Raw genomic sequence first — 19,184 nt, forward strand, 5'->3', positions numbered from 1 at the left:
TGTATTTTGCTGCTGATACAACCATTTTTTTCTATCAAGACAGATCAGTTCTGTTTAAAATACATCAGAGAGGGACACCTGTAACTAGTTTTACTTGACTCTATGTACACAGTTATATATACATTATATACATATAGGCATTATATATATACATATAAATATATACACATATATATAAGGCACTGTAAAATGTACCATCACTTCTCCAGGACTGTTTTAATCTGTAAAAGTAGATCATGTTTCTTCATATAATTTGAAATGTTTAACCCAAACATTTTAAAAATGTTTCAGGGTTAGAGACATCAACTGTGAAATAAGCCTTCCTTTAAATTTCAAGTTATTGTAACAAGATGAACAAAACCAATTTTGACAGTAATTCTAATCTATTTATTTTAAAACTGATTCTCTCTTAAAAGACATATTCACCTGTATAAATAGTTTCCTTTGTCTCTCCTTATTATGTTCCAAAATGGGAACCTAAACTTCTCCTGCAGAATGAAAAAATAACAATGAAAAAAAGAAATACAAAATTGGATAATTTACCCATTACTTAGAAAGAGGAAAGCCAAGTTTGCTGTAAGCCAAGATATCTTTAAATAAATGTATTGAAACAGATCATGGCCTTATACAATCCTGCTTGATGTAGCCAGCATCAATGGAGCCTGGTGATTACAGTTTGGGCCATTTTATATAAAAGGTAATCTCTGCCATGTGAAGACACAACAGCACACAAATATGACTGGCATTTATAATGAACATGCTCGAATGGATCCTTGCTTAATGCAATTAGCCTATATATGCAAATTATGGCATCAGAAATCCTGCAGCAGCTGCAGGGCTTGGCAGCTGTGTGTGCTGTAAGACAGTCTGACAGATCAAATGGACATATTTCCAAAGACTACAAACAGATAGACAGATGAAGACAGATTAAGAATTGCACGTGTTCAGGATTTATAAACCCAGATGACCTGGACAGAATGTATTCAACAAATACCAATATAAAAATTTTTCTATGGCAGTGATTCAAAACCGTGCTGGACCACAGGACCCCTATTAACCCTACAACCTAAATAAACAGTACAGAAAACTTCATTTAATGTTGTTTCACAGACCACTTGCTGTGACCTCCCAAACATGATTCATTGGTCACAACTGGGAGACACTCTTTTAAAGACTCACCATATTTCCTACTCTACCATAAGCATCTTGAAAATGAGATTTAACTTGCAGTCACTCTTTTAATATTTTGTTGGTTTTATCCTTTGCACTGGAACCGTCCTTTCCAGTTCTGCTCTTCCAGTTCAGGTTTTGCACAAGTGGGAGTGAGAGAGGTCAGTGCACCATGAACCATCTCAGCAAACGAATGCATCTGAGGCAGAAACAGACACTTGAAAATACTGAAGTGACTCAAAGGTTTAAAAAATATATATGTATTACGAGAGCCACAAAAAAGGTTACAGACAGAGCTCCACAAAGCCTGCACGGATACATTCCAACAATTCAAGGTGGCAGAACAGGTGAAATACAGACCATAAAAACGGTTCGACATTAACTTTCCAGACTGTCAGAGACAGAAAAGCTTGACCCCATCTTTCCCACACACACAAAAAAATATTGACTATATATATATATCTCTCTATATATCTCTAGTCTGGACCACAGATATAGTCCAAAGAAAACCACATTGCAATTTCCATATTAGGCTTGTAGGAGAGTAGGCATCATCTGAGGAACGTCCACTGCGGGGCCCGGGAGGGATCCTCGCGGGCCGGGCTGACACAACTTCACGCTTGGTTAGAATGAGAACAGCAACACCCCACAGCTCCTGTGCTGCACGTGGCTACCAACACAGAGCTCTGTGCAACCCCCCGAGCTGGCTGGACCAAACTGAGTAAATACATTTGTTTTGCTTAATTAAAAAAAAAAAAAAAAAAAAAAAAAAAAAAAAAAAAAAAAAAAAAAAAGCAGATGTAAGATATTAGGGCAGTTCCTGCTAACGCCTTCCTTAAAAATTCAAGACTTGAAGAGTTCTTTATTGTACTTGCTTACAGACATGTTTGGAGACTGCATTAATGATCTTCAGGAAAATATGCCACCCTGAGGCTTTTTCCCTTGTTCACTTCAGGTTATGTCTGCATCCAGTTTTGACATGGGGGCCAAATGCTGGTTGTCTGTCAGTGCAGTATTTGGCCCGGAGTTTCAAAGTCTTTGCTATTCAGACTTTCCTATGAGGTCAACAAACAAAGTAGTAAAAAAAGAAAATATTAAGGCTTCAAGTAAAAATATTTTCTCTCTCTCCCACCCACGTAGTAAGGTACATTTAATTCCATAATACTCAATATATTACACAATTAAAGATATAGAGATCCAACTTTTCAAGGCAGAAAAGTACTACAATGAAAACCTGGAGGCTAAATGGGAGCATATGAACAGGGGACAAACTGATAATAAAATGCAATATGCAATGAAAACTGATGCGTAAACTAAAAAAACCTATTGCTCTTTTTTAAATAAGTAATACAATCCACAGCTACAAATAAAAACATGTTGAAAATATTTAAGACTTTTGCAACATGAAGTAAGCATGACAAAAATAAAGAAGCTACTTTACAGGATGTGTTAACTCATGCTGGATTTTCATGGCTGATCCCCACCTGCTATAAATTAGCATCAATTAAATGAGCTTTCATGGAGCCACACCAATTTATACCAGCTGAAGATTTGGCCTGCAGTGTCTGTAAAAACAGGGTATCTGGGTAGAAGAACCTTACTGCTGATCTGTAAACTGCTTAAAGAACTCTACTTTATTGTGGACTGCATTCTGCTCAAAAATTAGGTTTAATAAATAGGTCCCCAGTCCCACAACAGGAACTATGGAACAGACACTTACATTTATGAGTAAATAGCTGCAGGTTCAGTGCCTTGGATGGAAATGAGGCTGAATTTGCTGCATGCAATCTCCTGTTAACAGTTCTGCTTAGATTATTCTTTCAGAAAATTTGAACCAATTACTCCAGGCTATGTGCACTGAATTAAATGCAAACCTCAAAAGAAAAGAAAAAAACAACAACAAAAAAACCCCCAAAACTTTGGTACCATTGTAAACCTATGAAAAAGTTGAATGTCTCTCAACTGTAGGCAAAACTACTCACAAAATACATAATCCTTACTGCTGAACCTGTACTGACACAGTGCATCCTTTTTTTCTCCCTTACCCCTTGTGAACTATGTCAAAATAACCCTGGATATTAGTGCTTTATACACACAATACTGTGTTTAGTCTTACTGAGAAATTCTCTCATGAACTAATGTAGTTAACTTCAAAGGCTCTTTGGCCCTTCAAGTTCCTCAGTAGCTTTTTCTTTTATAAATGCAAGAGAAAGAACGATCAAAGTGGAGCATCACTGGGATGCAAATCTCAAATATTACATTGGTGCAAATTTTCAGCCTTGCTTGCATGAATTTCATGTACGTATTCAAAGATACATGATAAAATGTGCCCTTGTCTCACTCCCTAATCCCATGTGTTTCGTACCCCCTCTTTTTCAGGGCTTACATGTGGCATACATGATACTTTAAAAACAAGTAATTCTTGTGATACTCTATGCACCAGAGTGAATTCCAGTCTTAAAGAGGTACTGCATCTTCCTGAGGAGTTAACATCAGGGTAGACTGCAGATTAATAACAGTTAAAGATGGAAGAAATCTGTAAGGCCATCTGGTCTATCCCTTGTCCCTACAGGCTCACCTCTCACAGAAGAATTTTAATGACTTGTCCAAATGCAGTTTGACTGTCCTAAACAGTTTGTCCAAAACTCTGTTTGGAAGACTATTCCACTTCTCCTTCCTCTTCATCTTTTCTGCCGCATTCTAAATGCAGATCATTGGTTACCAGTGACAACCCTTTGATTTACCTTTGGTTTTATGACTTTTAAGTAACATACTCATAAAATTATGATACTCAATTTCCACTTCATTGCTTAGCCAGTGGCATGTTTTAGCCCTTTAAATCTTCTCATTAGCCAGCCCATTCACTTCTTTAATATATATTGCTCCATCTGTACCTGATCCAGTTTGCCAGCATCTTTCTGGTACCGTGGTGCCTCCAACTAAAGACAGTGCTCTACCTGCCAGTGAGCAAATCTGCATAGAAAGACTATTGCTTCTCTGCTCTGCAATATCCCTACACCAGGCATTTAAAATATCACCAAGGCAATAAAATGCACGCTGATTTCTACTTCACTCTCTCAGAACTTTAGCCTATTGCAGATGCATTGCTTTCCAGGCTTCTCCCTTCAGGCAACATAGAGCATTACACAGAGAGATGATTAACTTTTGTATGTTCTCTTCAACCTTTGTCTTCAAAAAATAATGTGATATACAAGGGACATAATAACCATGTATTGCAGCAGATGTCAAGATTCATCAAATCAAAATATAAATTTTATCCAGGCAAAATTAAGGTCAATATTTGCCTTCTGGAGTAATTAACCTCAACATACATGAAAACAAACAAGATGTTATGAACACATTCTGAATTGCTACCAAATACCTGGAGAGCTTTCCATTATAGTCAAGGACTGAAAAGGATTTAACCCCTTGAAACAAATATCCTGAAAAATGATGGATTTAGATCTCTAATCAAAACTATTCACCAAGAGAACCAGGTGGGAAGTCAAGGTCTTGTATGCTGACTGGCTCAGTGATAAATAAGAATTTTTAGTGACTTTGGCAACAGTCGCTCAGGATATTCTTAATTGCACACATGATCTGGCTAGTTAGCATTGGTCCAGATCTCAGTACTTTTGACTTCTGAGGTGGTAACTGAATGGTAAGGAAAAGGAGATAAAGAACAGAGAAATAAAAATCCATTCGTCCCAAAATTAGCTTTGCCAGAGTCCTTATATTTTTGATAAAAGTAATGCACCCCTTTCTTGTTTTTTACGGTAAAGTTGTCTTTAAATCCAACAAAGCAAATGTAGTTTTCTGGAGACAGGAAAAAGAAACCTCAGAATGTTAAATAGATTTGATTGATATTATTTTAAAAAGTTGTTCCCCAGGGAGGAAAAACCCAAATTGAAAATCCTTTGTCTAACAGTATTGAAGACCAGAGGGAATGTGCTAGTAATTAAGCAGACAGAAAATTTATATCCTTCAGATGCACGCTTGGCTCAGTTACACACACTGTGAATTCGACAGCTCACGGTAACCTCGCTGCGGGATTACGCTGACGGCACCAGGGCAAGGCAGTAAACTCTGTTATTGCCTAAATCCAACAGGTAAGGAGGGTGCAGGGAAAGCAGCTGACGGCTGTTTAAAATACGTTTCCATCTGAACATTTCTCATCTGCTTGGTTTCGTTTCCGGGTCGGAGAAGCCTTTCAAACCCAGAGGGAGCAGGAGGTCAGAGTGGCAGATCCTTGCCGGTGTTGCGGTCCTTTTCCATGGAGACAAACACACGCACACATACACACAACTTCACACACGAGGAGGCCGATGGCAGACAGGGGGAAGCTGTTGCTATCCTTTCTTCTGCCCCCATCCTGGACCAGGGAGGCTTTTGAAGATGACACGGTGTCTGCAGCCCAAGTGGCCTTGCCTTGTTCCTTCCTAGGAGGAGGAACCTGAGCTGCAGCACCCGGGGGACAAGGAGAAGCTCCTGCCCAGCGCAGGAACTCTACTTCCCATGCCAGCAGGAAAACAGCAGTGGGTCCTCTGGCTCCTGCTGGACACATCGCTGGCCACAAGAACTGGGAAGGGGCATGGGAAAATGACTGCTCCTGGACTGACTTCTTCACAGCATGACTGGTACACGACAGAGTGGTTGGACAGACACGCGCACAATGGCTTTAGCGCTCTCTTGCAGGAAGGAAATCCGCTCTGTGGTGGTCTCAGGTCGTAGCCAGTTCCCGCCTGTCGGTTCAGGAAGAGTCTGATAGACTGTACAATTTTATTATTCCCTCAAGAATAAGGCTGCAGCTGGTTTTTGGCCAAAAGAGAAAGATGAAAACAGAACAAACCCAAAACAAGAAAAGGAGAGTGGCCGACTGCTGCTGCTCCTTCTTTGTTGTTATTTGAGTCTTCACAGTGCTCCTAGCTTCATGGCTGGCTGAGTGGATGGCTCTTTGTTTTCGATTCATTTTATTTTACACTGAAATTTCATAGGTTGTTCCACCAACTCCAGACACCTTCTTAACATTTGAGTGTCTAGCAGGGCTGACAGGCGTCCCCTGGGAACTTGATGTTGAACCCAACCTGGCTATTCCTTTTGGCTGTCCATTTATTTTACTGTGAGGTGTCTTCAACTGCATGTCATCCCTGCATCACAGGAAATATCAAAAGATGCAGTATTAGTGACAAAGTGTGATAGAGAATGGCTTCATTCAGAATCAGCAATTACCCCTGTCACCCTGAGCTCCCAGCATTGCAAAACATTCAAGCCTGGGAACAAGCTGGTTGAAGCCAGTGCACTTGATGAAAAGCCACTGAAATGGGAGAATTAATTAGGCCATTAGGTCAGTGGACCAGCCCCAGTAATATTTTTTCATTTAATTACTTGATTAAATGCTTTGTTGATCCAAACTAATTGCGTAGGCATTTGTAGGACGCAGGAGGGTTTAACTGTCACCACTGCTCACCACTGACCTTAAGCCAAACTATGTCTTAAAATCAGAAATAAATTCTCAGAAAAAACATTTACCAGTTAAATATCCAGGAAAACAAAACTTTGTTGCTCATCTCTGAAACAACTTGCTGGCACTTAACTTCTGGAGACCTACAATAGTGGTTCTCCCACATTTCAGTAAGTTTTCCAAAACTTTAGATAATAGGAGAGAGAAACCTGAGACCTTAACCAGAGGCCAGCACAGCGCAGTTAAGTACCAGATACAAAGGAAACTCAGATATTTCTGAAGAGCAGCCCTCCAGGTCCCAACTAAGCTGAAATACTGCATCCTCAGAGGGATCATGACCTCTTCAGGCTCTGCAAGCTCCACAGCTTCCAGAAGGAAAAGAGGAGCACATGCAGAAGCTGCAGCTGAGGATCTTGCTCAGGTGGCAGTTACTGAGGCTTTGGGCACAGCAAATCCTCTCTCTCTACGCTTTCTCACAAAAAGGAAGGAAGCAGCAAGGCCTTAAGGTAATGTCATGAAGCTCTGTGCTTTTAGCAGCAGTTCTGTACTATGGACACTCAACACTGCCAAATACAGAGCCCTCTATGCCGAGCACCAGGACTGGTCTCAGCCTGTTTCCCTAGTGCAGGGTATGGAGCACAAGCAGGGTCCCAGCTCTGCCTCTGTATCCATGCAATGTCTGGGTCAGCCTCCCTTCAGGCTGCAAACTAAAACAGCTCCACTCTTTTGTGCATAAGGGGAGGGATAATCTGCCTCAACCTTGGAAATAATTCTCCAGTTCAGCAAAACTGACCACCTGCAGTTCAAGGCACAGCAGAAGGGCAAACATTTTGTTAGGATGAGGTTGCTGTGGGGGTGTGACAGAAGAGCACCCACAAACCTCCCGCCCTCGTGGCCCACAGCAAACACCTCCTCTGGGCCGTGCCTCCAGCGCAGCGCTCTGCCCTTGCTGGCAGGCAGATTCCCACTGCTCTCAGCCCTCAGGCAGTACATACCTCTGTGCTCCCACTGATTGCACCTCTGTAATTTCCACAGTGTTTACAAACGACACAGCCTTCGGGCCTCCGTAAGAGGGTGACCTAGGCATCCCTGTGGGGGACGACGGGACCTGGTGGCCTGGGGATTTGTAGGAGCCATTGCTCACCCTGCCCTGTAGTGCTTGATGGGACTGCACATTATTATTGGCTAAATCAGCTTGCAGAGAGGTTGTGGAAGTCCTTGGTGCTCTTGTCATTGCACTTGAGAGTGAAGACACTGAGGACTGCAGTATAGGGTTCCTTGTGCTAAAGCTGGTGGCAGCCATCAGATTGTCCCTGGATCCGTATCGCATGGCCATGCTGCGCGGGTCTTCCGAGAGCGTGCTCACTTGCTGCAGGCTGTAGGAGCTGGGCGTGTCGTAGACCCCCGAGTCTGCAAACACCGAGTCGGGGTGCGAGTGGAGGAGCTTCTCCCTCTCTTCCATCTCCTTCCTTTCCTGGATGGATGCCATAATTGTCTTGGAAAGGTTATCGTAGCGCACCGGGGAGGGCTCTCGCTGGTGCGGGGCCGGGCTCCCCAGCACCGGGCTGAAGCTCTGCGGGGGCTGGCGCTGCAGCTCGCTGCCCCGCAGGTGGCACATTTTGGCTGACAAATATGGGGAGTGGTACCCGACAGAGCTGACTGCAGAGTGGGCAATGCACTTCCTCCCCGAGGGAGACATGGGGTTCAGCAAACTGTCATACGAAAGACTCCCATTTCTGTTGGACAGGGAATTGGGAGAAAAGATGCTTTTGTAAGGGGTGGAAGCCGCCCCTTCAGACTTCATTGGGTGAAGGGGGACTTTGTCTGTCCCTCTCCTGCCAGCAGATTTCAGGCTCAGGGATCGTGAATTGATGGCAAAGGAATCTATCTGGAGTGGGGAAGACTGATAGGTCTTGTGGAGGGAGCTCTTCCGGTAGCTGGGGATGTCCAAGCTGGGTTCAGACTGGTAGTCAAGGCTCCTGCCATCCTCTTCTATCAGAGCCCCTTGACTGTGTCCCTCCTGCAAGGTGATCTAAAAAAGAGGTGAACATGAGAAACAGAAGCCAGTGACACGTAAGTACAGGTTTGCTCTTGGTGAGTGCGTGGGAAGGACAGAGCTGAAGATGACTGGCTGACTCTTCCCTCCGACTCTCAGCCCAGGCTCATTACAAGAAAATCTCCTGACTCTATTCAAAATATGGATTAGCACCTTAGAGGCAAGAAGGAGTTACTCATAGTAAGTGCTAAATAATATTGACAGTAAAAAGTAAGTTAATACATGGACACTGAAAACGCTGAATGAGAGACCCAAGCTGAGACTCACGTCTCAGTCAAGGTAAATGAGATTGTTATCTGATGATACTGCCCTTGGAAAAAGCACTGCACTTCACATTTTCTACAAATAGCTTTTGAGTTGAGGGATGTCTGGTTTTGTGTGCTGAGACAGAAATACTTTGAGCTTCATTTCAACACACTAGGGACCAGCACACTCTTAGCTGCTCTACTCTGCTCTATGAATATTCAGTAATTCTGAATTTCTGGTCATAGGTCTTCAAAATTAGGCACCAAACAAATTTAAACTAATTAAACCAGAGAGGCTCCTTCCCACCATTTAGACAACAAAATAAAGCAATTTACTCTTTTTTATTGCTTGTGTAGGAGAAAGTGGCCACATCAGAAAAATAAACAAAGGCCATAATTTATTTATGTGCTCTGAAAACAGATATGACTTCACTTTGTTTTACTCTGTGAAAATTGCTCAGAGTTCTGTTCACTTAAATTGCCATTCTGTGCTAAGCAAATAGTTTTGGGTGTTATTTTTAAGGAAGAGTTTGCCATAATGCAGAATAAATTAGCTACACTGGCTCTGCAAACAAAAAATTATTATCAGTCACATATTTAATCAGAAATGCAGCTCACACAGCTTGCTCTTTAGTTTCTTTTAAAGGAAAACTATTGAAAGAAAAAACTGAATGACACTGTGGATTTTTTTTAAAAAGCTTTTTCCGTTCAGCTAGAAGATAGAGAAATATGCAAAACAGCTCACTCTCTTCTAGAGCATGGTGCTAAATTTGGCCTTCTCTGGAAAAAGGAGACCAAGTGGCAGCCTGTAAAGGAGGATGAGAGCAGTGACGTAGCTTGTAAGAATATTTCTGCTACTTATCCTTGTGTCCCAATGCCTCTTTCCTAGCAGCTTGCACTGCTCAAAAGCAGAATTACATTGACAGTGAGGAACTGATACAGAACAGACACCATGGCATTCCTCACACAGCCCAGCCTCTTTCCCTCTGTTCCTCCTGCTTAGGCTTGGCAGACAAATCCATGCCCTCCTATCAGCTCACCACGTGAACCCCATTTTATGATACTCCCAGCTGACTGCTAGAGCCTTGTGACTACTATAAAATTGAACAAGTCCCCAGGGCTTGCACACCAGTCAGCAACAGCAACAGTTTTGGGTTAAGATTGAAACAGCAACCCTCAGAGTGAAGGTGCTGCTCGCTGTTATCATTTCCCAGCACTGCCCAGTCCCCTGGCCTAATCAGAACCTGCCCTGTATCTATATTGCATCTCTGGCTGTGCACTGAGTGAACACAACAAGCCTGCCTTCCTTGGCTCTCTGACTTTTGGCATTATGATTCACAATGCTGTGGCTTCCACAGCTCAAAATTGCTACATGATGCCTGTAAAGAGAATATTTTGAACTGGATACCAAGCCATTTTTCATGTAATAAAATGAAATTGATAGGATATTAAACTTTTTGGATACAGTGAACACACTGTTGTTCTTGTGTTCCCTTTCATAAGCCACTTGTTTCTTCATTAAGTGGACAAATCCAGAGAATAAAATTTACCATTACTGCAGAAAGACTAAAACTTAAACTTGATCATAGCTGGAATTCCACTATCTATCACTTTTCATCTTTCTTTTCAAAATGAGAAGGATGCACAAAAAGCTTTCCTCACCATTTAAGAAACATTCTGTCTTATTGGAGTGTTGCTGCAGTCAATTATTTTTATCTACCATATTTTCCTTTCCTTAGTTCTTTTATAATACTCCTTCTTATCACCCCCTTCTTGTTATTCCAGGGGTGACACTGAAGGACCTGAATGAAATTAATTTTGAGAAAACAGCACTCTGTGTGGTATGTGTTTTTTAAGGGTGTCTCCACTGGTGTGTGAAGACTTGGATGCATATTGCAAATATACAAGTTAGACCAGTGATTTTCCAAATGCTGTTCTCAGGTCCTGGGAGCCATGGAATATTTGCAATAAATCCACGAGAAATAGGTTTCATAACTTCTAAGCAAAAGAGAAAACTGTCAAAATTCCACAGCAAATCTGTCTAATTGTTTGGGCCTCAGTTTTCTTGATATGTGAAAATGATGCCAAGTGCTAGGAAGGTGTTTTTTTGCATATATTTTCCCATATATTTGTCCCAAATGCACTGAATAGGTTCTAGTGAAGGTCAAACATGAAGAGTCTTCTGCTAATTTTCACTAAAATATCTCTTGGGATGCTTTAAAAGTTCTTTCTGTTTTGCAAGCTAACACCTTAAGGAATCAGTGAGTATTGGCTAAAGGGTCTGATCCAGAGAACTCCTCAGCATGCCCAGCTCCCTCTGAAGGGAATGTGAGGTGGCACCTCTGCCAGGAGAAGCCAATGGGAGGTGACACTTCCCAGCACCCCAGGATCAGGCCGAGACACCGGCACGCCTGGCAGCGGGACAGACACGTCAGCAGGGGGAAGCTGTGAAATCAGACATGCTTCCATAAGGAGCACAGTGAAAATAATGCCCTGTCACACAGCAGTGCCAAGTGTTATTTACTTGTACACTGACATTCACTAGAGCCCTGCAGTGAGTTCATCCTCAGCCCCACACTGCCTGAGGAGCTGCAGCAGAAGCTCCCGGGCTGGCTCACCTGCTCGGCCGTGGCGTGGTAGTGGACTTTGGGGTTGTTGCTGAAAGCTGGCCGGTATTTGTACATGGCAGGAGTGGGAGGGCTGATCAGTTTGGGGGAGAGGCCACCTTCTGCAAAAGAAAATAAAAAACAAACAAGTACTTTCTGTTAAAATGTGTGTGGACAGAAAGCTGTCAGCCGTAATTCCTTGTCACCCATCGTCTCTGCAAACGGATCTGTTCTGGAGGGAATAAAACTTGCAGGAGTTTTGTGCAGCATTCCACCAAAATCAATGGGGTCCCTATGGCAGTCACAGCACACTGCTGCCAGATCAGCCATCGACAGAGAAGAAGAAACAAGGCACAATGTATTGAGTGGTGTGACATGCTTTGGTGAGCAGAAATTTTGCCTAATTTGATATATTAAATATTTGGGTTGAATTCAGCTACTAGTTCTGTCTGGAAAAAAAAGGGTTTTTTTAATAGTATCAAAGCATAAAGTTCACATTCTTACAAATGAAATAATTCAGTTTGCAATGCCTAAGAATTTCATGCTAATATTTCTGATTCCTTAGATTCCTTTGACGTTTTTCATTTAAAAATTGATTTAAGAAGGGGTTTAAAAGAGTTTATAAACTTTGCAAAACTGACATTAAATATTCAACCTAGGCCTGAATGAACCACTTCAAGCTGGCTTTTTTCTTCCTTTTCTGCTGTTAATTCTCCTGGTCTGGAAATCCTATAAACAGAAAAAAAAGCCTTCACCCAGATCCCGTGTTTTGAAAGAATAAAAGAAACCTTTATAAGAAGTGCAAATAGTTTCCTATTAATAAAAATAAAACACTGATCATGCAACTATACCTTCAGTGGTGCCCAGCTGCCCTTTGAGCTCAGAGTACTTGCTTGGATCTCCTTTGGGTGGGAGAGGTGGTTGCACATCCATACTTTTATCCTCCAGACCTTCCAGGCTGATTTTAGACTGAAAATGATCCAAAAAAATCAATCATTTCATGCAACTTGGTTAAATAACAGCACATGGCAGAGTGCTGGATGTACCAGAGAACCAGAACTACCTACACCTATAATGACAAACAGGATTTAGCATCCACTGAGGGCAAGGACTGTCACATGTAAAATTAGCATTGTCATTACCAGCCAGTAGAATTTTAAATGCACTGTCCTGGTCTACTTGGCATGCTAAGTACTATAATCATCATGCTAATTAATATGTGGTAGAAGGCAATAGTGCTTTCTAGCATTTTTCAGCAACTTTCTGGGTAGCTCTCAGCAAGTAACTATCCAAAGAGTGTAGGAAGTAACTATCCACAAAAATCTTGCAAGTTGGCTTCCTATGAATCCACCACTTTTTATGGGACTAAACAAATCCTTCTCTATTATTCATGCCAGGAGAAACTGAAAAGAGAAGGTGAGAGAAGAGAATTCAGCTTCTGAGTCAATATTCCTTGCCCTGGACCACAAGCCTTCCTGCAGCTTGGAAACTCAGAACATTCTTTGAAGTAGAATAGCTGACCTGGTGGCACAAGGGTTCATTAAAATTAATTTAAACACCAAGAAGTTACAGCTCTTGGGACAGAAAATAACTACTGCAAAGAACAGCCAAAAGAAGCCCAGAGGGACTCCATTCTAGAGCTGCCTGTTACTGATCAGGAGCTGCTCTTACTGAACCTGCATTACTTTCAGAGGATGAAGCATATGACAGGGACTCAAACTCCAGTTTCTGCATCATCTCAAAGAGATTTGTCAATGACAAACTCATTCCCAGGCTTGATAATGCTCAATCCATGCCCTTCAAAAGCAGAGCTTGGAGATTTCCTCACCTTGCTCCTGTTGAGGTTGGCCTGGATGCCGTTGTCACTGATCTTCACTGTGATCTGTCTCTCAGACAAATCAGGTCTCAGGAAAGGAGGCTTCACACTCACAGCTTGCTTTTTCTTGGGCTCGACCACGTACCTGATTAATTGTGCAACAGTCATCACTAAAATAAACAGCAACCTAAGAACGAGGCTTAAAAATCTTCCCACTGCCAGGTTATGATTTAAGAATGTGTCAGAATCTAGGAAAGAACCTTCATTTATTTCAATACGTGTAATAATTAAGCAGCAATAAAACCAAACAAAAATTAGTGAGCAAAAGGTGAGGATGCATTAAAAAATCAGCAATTTTTGAAGCACTAATGGACAAGAGCACGAAGAGAGCAAGAGAGGCCCGCCACCAACAGAAGGGACTGACTGGATCATCCCAGTTAACATGAAACAGCTGCCCTGTGGTGGGAGTCCCTGACTGGGAGAACAAGACCCAGCACATGGGGAGTTACTGTGGAGAAGATGATGTGCTGCCAGTTCTAATTTACCACTTGGTGACTTCTTTCTGTAGCATGTTTAGTGTTCAGATAAATGGAGGTAAAAGAGACTGATAGGTCTATAGGAAGCAAAAAGTCTAAGAGGAAATAGCTGACTTTAGATATCTATATTCTCTCCAGTGGATTAGAATTCTCTAAAAGCAATTGGCCAGTGGCTGTACAATGCCTAAATATCAATACACACACAACAGCTTTCTCTGTTTCATGTAGTGAACACGACATTCTAGTAGTGATGGCTCAGTGACCTTCATATAGGGCAATCTGAACAGATCTTCACAAAACACAAACGTTCTGCTTGCTGTTATTCTGTGAATAGCCACGATGATGGCACTCATAACCCCTCTCTTAACAGAAGTGTCTCACAGCATTTAATACCCGGCTCTTCTCATCCACCTTGACCTGATTTTCACATTTTGGAAGGCTTGAGAAGCATTTAGTTCAGCGTCTTTAACACATGTAACGGTCCTTTAGGACTTATTTGTTGTATAACAAAGTGGGAAAAAGGTGGATAAGAGTGTCAGGGTCTGGAATTGTTGTACACCCCAAAAAGACTCAAATAAGTCCTGTAGTAAGATTATGAACATGTTTGCAGGCTGGACAGCTCAGCATCTAGAATTATTTATAGTCCATCTGATCTTCTGCATTAAGATCCTGATTTCAAAATGTGAAACGATAAATCCATTTCCCCAAAAATAGAAAGCCATAAATAAAATCTCAAGTTCCGTGATGTAGACTCATTGATAATCTGTTTTATGATAATGAAAGTGCCAGTGAGATTGAAAACCACAGCAGCCTTAAATTAGATTGAAGTTTTAAGGAGAAAGGCTGATTTTAGCTTCCTTCCTTTTCTCCAGCGGACTGGACATTGCCTGTACAGTGTAAGAAGTTGTGTGGGCAACATGGTAAAATATGGATATTTACCTTGTTACTGAAATCCACTGGATAAACAAGCTGGTGAAGACAAGGGCATGAACTCGACATAATTTAACAAGTTTATTCCAAAAAAAATATTTCTGGGATAAGGGTGGTGAATTACAGGTTACAGCTATGCAACAGGGAAGCAGCTATCACAGAGCTCTGCCTTCAGGACTGTTTTGCTTTGCTTTCCTCTTACTCCATCAATGATCCTTGGCTTGTGAGCCCAGCCAAGCACATTTTCTTCCCCTGTTCCATGCTGAGATCATTTCTCCTACCTGGGAGCCAAGGGGCTGCAGAGCACATGTTCCACGTTTCCACAGCATCCTCGGGTAAAAGGGTTCACTCCCCCACGGAATTTGCCTGTCACCTGGAAACATGTTCAGGACAGTGCTCAAACCTCTGGTTACATGAGAGTCATCACCCAAGCCTCAGAAAGCCACAAACAAGTCTGACCCTTCTGTCCTTCCCAAACAGATCGTTTTTCTTTGAATGCTGCACTTTTTCTCTCCAGCTCTAACACACCGCCTCTGTCAGCTAATTCCAGCTAGGAGGCACTCAACTCAGGATCCTTCCCAAAAGGACACTGCTGAATGTGACTGGGTTCTGAAGTGATGTGTTCACCTCTCCATGCTGTCCTGCATTGGATTTGTGTCTGCTCCCAGCCAGACACCCTGTTTTGGTCTCTTTCATTCCCATCACTTCCCCTCCTCTGCCTTGGCAAACGCCCTCCAAAGCAACAGCAATGTCGAATCAACGACGTTGATTCCAAACTGCTGGATGAGAGCAATGTTTCCTCTCTCTCAGATCCCATCCTGGGCAGCAATCAGTACAAACCACTGCCTTACGTGGGAGGGTGCCAGGAACTCCCTGGTGATTACAATGTTTGCTTGTAAATGAGCATGTTTAATAAAAGCCAAGCCTCATTAGACTGGCGGGATCCATTCAAGGCTTCATAAGCATTATAAAGAGTTTGTACTCTACAGGCAGATACTCCAAAGTCACCACATGGGGATAAACACCAATAAAGCCAGGGAGATTAATAGTCATTGCCATTAAAAGCATTGCTGCTGTTGTTTGCAAGTAAAGCATTTTAATCAGCTCATAGTTCTGATCTAGCAACAAGTTTACAGAGCACTAGAAATACTTTAATAACTTGCACATAAAATAACAACTATTAAATGATTCTGCAATATGTTATGCTGGCCTTGTTGATATAACATAAAGCTCCTTAAGAGGCCAAGAGAGAGGCTGGAAGTTCTGAGACTTGGAAGACCAACCTTTTGATGAAAACATGGGCCTGGGACATTTGGCACATCTGCATTCAATCCTAGGCTCACACTGACTTGTGCCAGATGCTGGCAAAGCATTTCATATCTCTGTGCCCATTTTCTCAAACATAGTATGAAAATAAAAATTTCTCCAACTCACAGATTACAGTACTAATTATGTCAGTTTGGTTTCTAAAGTAGCTTGAAATCCACTGGTAGAAAGCAGTCTAAGAAGGAAGGGTATTTATTTACTCTATTCAGAAACTAAAAATACCACAATATGAGCAGATGTTGGGTTATGGGTTATTTTGATTCCATAAAAGAATTTCAGAGGCATTCAGGAAGTTTAGAAACATCTAAACCCAGCCACTATGCACTTTTCAATCACAATCTGCCTACTATGAATGCTCAGAACTTAGAAACTCCAGAATTAATAAATAGGAAAAATTTACAGTAAAACCCAAAAAACGTCTGTACCACTGGCCTGTAAAATGTACTGGGAAAAGAGGACAAGATAAGCTGAGCATATTGCAATTGGAAAGCTGACAGAAGATAACCACCAGTGTGAGAAAGAGAATCAACACTGAGACTGCAAGAGAAAATAGAGTGTTTTAGAACAGTGGCAAAGCCAGGAACAGATCTCATATCCATCTCTCCTGGTCTGGTGCCCTAATTGCTTAGATATGCTTCCTCTGAAAGGACCTCAGGGCTGGGAACATCCATCCTCCAGTTACAGATAACTGCTACGTGTGACTAAGCAGAACTTACAACCAGATTATATTTAATTTTCAAAATGGCATGGGAAGATGAATTAAATCTCAAGTGGTTTGGTAGCTCAGGAAACCAAACCAAGCTAGGTTACATCTTCCAACATTGAGAAAAATTGTCAACCTGTCTAAATTCTAGCAGCCACAAAGACATGAAGTTAAATTTTACATTTTTTAAAGTTAAATTTTTCCTTCTTCTTCAGCCTAAAATTTTCATGGAGAGTTTATATCACTGCACAAAGACAAGCCTAAGGCAAACCACAATTTGGGCTATGAGACCAAAATGCCCTGTGTTTCATGCTACTATTGTTAGCACTATCCTAATACTTGGCCAAAATAATTTTTTAAATGAGGAGCAGACAATTCTGAGCAGGACAGAGAAAAGCATTTGAAGATGACAGCTATGGAAGCTTGCTTTGTTCAAAGGCCACGTTAGGCAACAGTTCAGGATGACTTCAGATTCCTTGCTTATGTAAACCTCCCACACTCTTCTGGATAAGAGTTTTTATTGTCTCTTGTGGGACGGAGACAATGTCATCTCAGTTTACGAAGGCCTGGCCTCAGACAGATGTTTTCAATGCCCACAGCCTGCCCAGGAGCCAGCCACTCCACAGCATGGAGCCATCAGTCCCCAGGACAGCCAAAACAGCTCATGGGGAGCACCCATGGGTGCAAGGGCAGCAAAAATCCATCTGAAATAACCCCAAACCACAAGGGAAAAGAAGTATGGTGGGGAAAAATGTGAAAAAGGCCCAGATGTGAGGGGCACTTTGGAGCTGGAGCTGTGGAAGGGTAAAGCACTGGAATGCACAGAGTTCATGAGCCTTGATGAGGGCTGAGACCAGTGCCACGCCTGCAGAGTGTCCCTTGGGGTGGTAGGGGCTTGTGACTGATCCCACCATACTGATCTCTGTCACCCACAGCAAGCCATTAATGTACACATGAATATATCACCCACAGGGACTGTGGATCATGGACATCTGAGTAACTGCAGGGGAACTGCAGCTTTACAGGCTTTTTGGCACAAGCTGTCATGTTGGCACTTGGTGTGGAGAAGCAAAGCAAGTTGGGTCCAACAGCAGTGTGTGTGTGTGTGTGTTCATATGCATGAGAACAAGAGAAAGACACAGAGGGAGACAAAGAGCTAACTCAGACCCCACTGTGGGCAGTATGGGCTTGCTGGGGGAGTCCAAAATACCAGGAGAGAGGGCAAATGATTTAATCTTTTCCTTTCTTTCTTTCACTCAATCTCATGGATTGTTCAGTCTGACTCATAAAGTTTGAATTTCTGGGGTTGATGGTACTCACCACATAAAACCTATTTCAAGGCCATGAGTAGATTTTAAATAATAAATAAACCTGGAGTGATGCTCTGTGGCTAACAAAGGGAAACCTTTGCCTGCAGTGTATTAAAAAAAAATCTGAAAATAAAAAATAGGCAATCTTCCTAGATCTTCACAAAATCTCCAGTAAGAGATTTGGCACTGGTAAGATTTGGTAAGAACTGAAATTTGGACCATATTTTGCTTTACCCAAGCTGACTTGCTGACTTTCCTCCCCACCTCAACACCTTAGCCACGCACACGGAGAAAGGATTGCTTCTTACCTGTTCATTCGTCGTGCGCCCTCGGGCCACCAGAACAATATGGAAGCCAGTGAGACCAATGACTGGGATAAAGAATAACCCAGCCACACACATGACAGCCATTCTGTATGCAAGAGTTAAAGAAACTGGCATGAGTGAAGGGAAAAAGAGTCTGTGAGAGACAGGGAGAGGAACAGGAGAAAAAAAATAGGGGAGTGTCACAGTGTTGTAGAATGGTTTGGGTTGGAAGGGACCTTAAAGATCACCTATTTCCAACTCCCCTGTTGTGGACAGGACACCTTTCACTAGACCAGGCTGCTCCAAGCCCTGTCCAGCCCAGCCTTGGACACTTCCAGGGATGGGGCAGCCACAGGGCAGCCTGTGCCAGGGCCTCACAGTGAACAATTTCATGCTGGTACCTCACCTAAACCTGCCCTCTTTCAGTTTGGAGCTGTTCCCCTTCATCTCTTCACTCCAGACCCGTGTCCTAAGTCCCTCTCCAGCTCCCCTGGAGCCTCTTTAGGCACTGGGAAGGGCTCTAAGGTCCCCTAGAGCTTTCTCTTCTCCAGGCTGAACAACACCAACTGTCCCAGCCTGTCTCCAGAGCAGAGGGACTTGAGCTCTCTGAGCATCTCCATGGCCTCCTCTGGACTTGTTCCAGGAGCTCCACGTCCTTCTGCAGCACTTCAGGTGGGGTCTCATGAGTGCAGAGTAGAGTTTCCATCACCTTTAGCAAGG

At 42.5% G+C, this 19,184-nt stretch overlaps 1 protein-coding gene across 2 annotated transcripts in view; it reads right to left on the reverse strand.

Moving 5' to 3' along the window:
• Positions 1-1,414: 1,414 nt before the first annotated feature.
• The window catches only part of ZDHHC8 (zinc finger DHHC-type palmitoyltransferase 8), a 109,590-nt gene continuing 91,820 nt past the window's right edge, over positions 1,415-19,184 (reverse strand). Inside the window, exons 5-12 of one of the 2 annotated variants that reach the window (XR_010082671.1) lie at positions 18,468-18,570; positions 15,102-15,193; positions 13,367-13,499; positions 12,390-12,507; positions 11,551-11,660; positions 7,627-8,663; positions 2,891-6,317; positions 1,415-2,225 (exon numbers count right to left, since the gene is read on the reverse strand). Coding sequence is in view for 1 of the 2 variants with exons in the window: in XM_063415586.1 (XP_063271656.1) it covers positions 6,146-6,317; positions 7,627-8,663; positions 11,551-11,660; positions 12,390-12,507; positions 13,367-13,499; positions 15,102-15,193; positions 18,468-18,570 (1,765 nt within the window). In the remaining variant the exon portion in view is untranslated. Of the gene's footprint in view, positions 6,318-7,626; positions 8,664-11,550; positions 11,661-12,389; positions 12,508-13,366; positions 13,500-15,101; positions 15,194-18,467; positions 18,571-19,184 lie in introns of both variants that reach the window. The other variant, XM_063415586.1, reaches the window with a different exon arrangement.

The sequence above is a fragment of the Prinia subflava genome, chromosome 19, assembly GCF_021018805.1.
Source record: "Prinia subflava isolate CZ2003 ecotype Zambia chromosome 19, Cam_Psub_1.2, whole genome shotgun sequence".
Classification (NCBI taxonomy): Eukaryota; Metazoa; Chordata; class Aves; order Passeriformes; family Cisticolidae; genus Prinia; species Prinia subflava.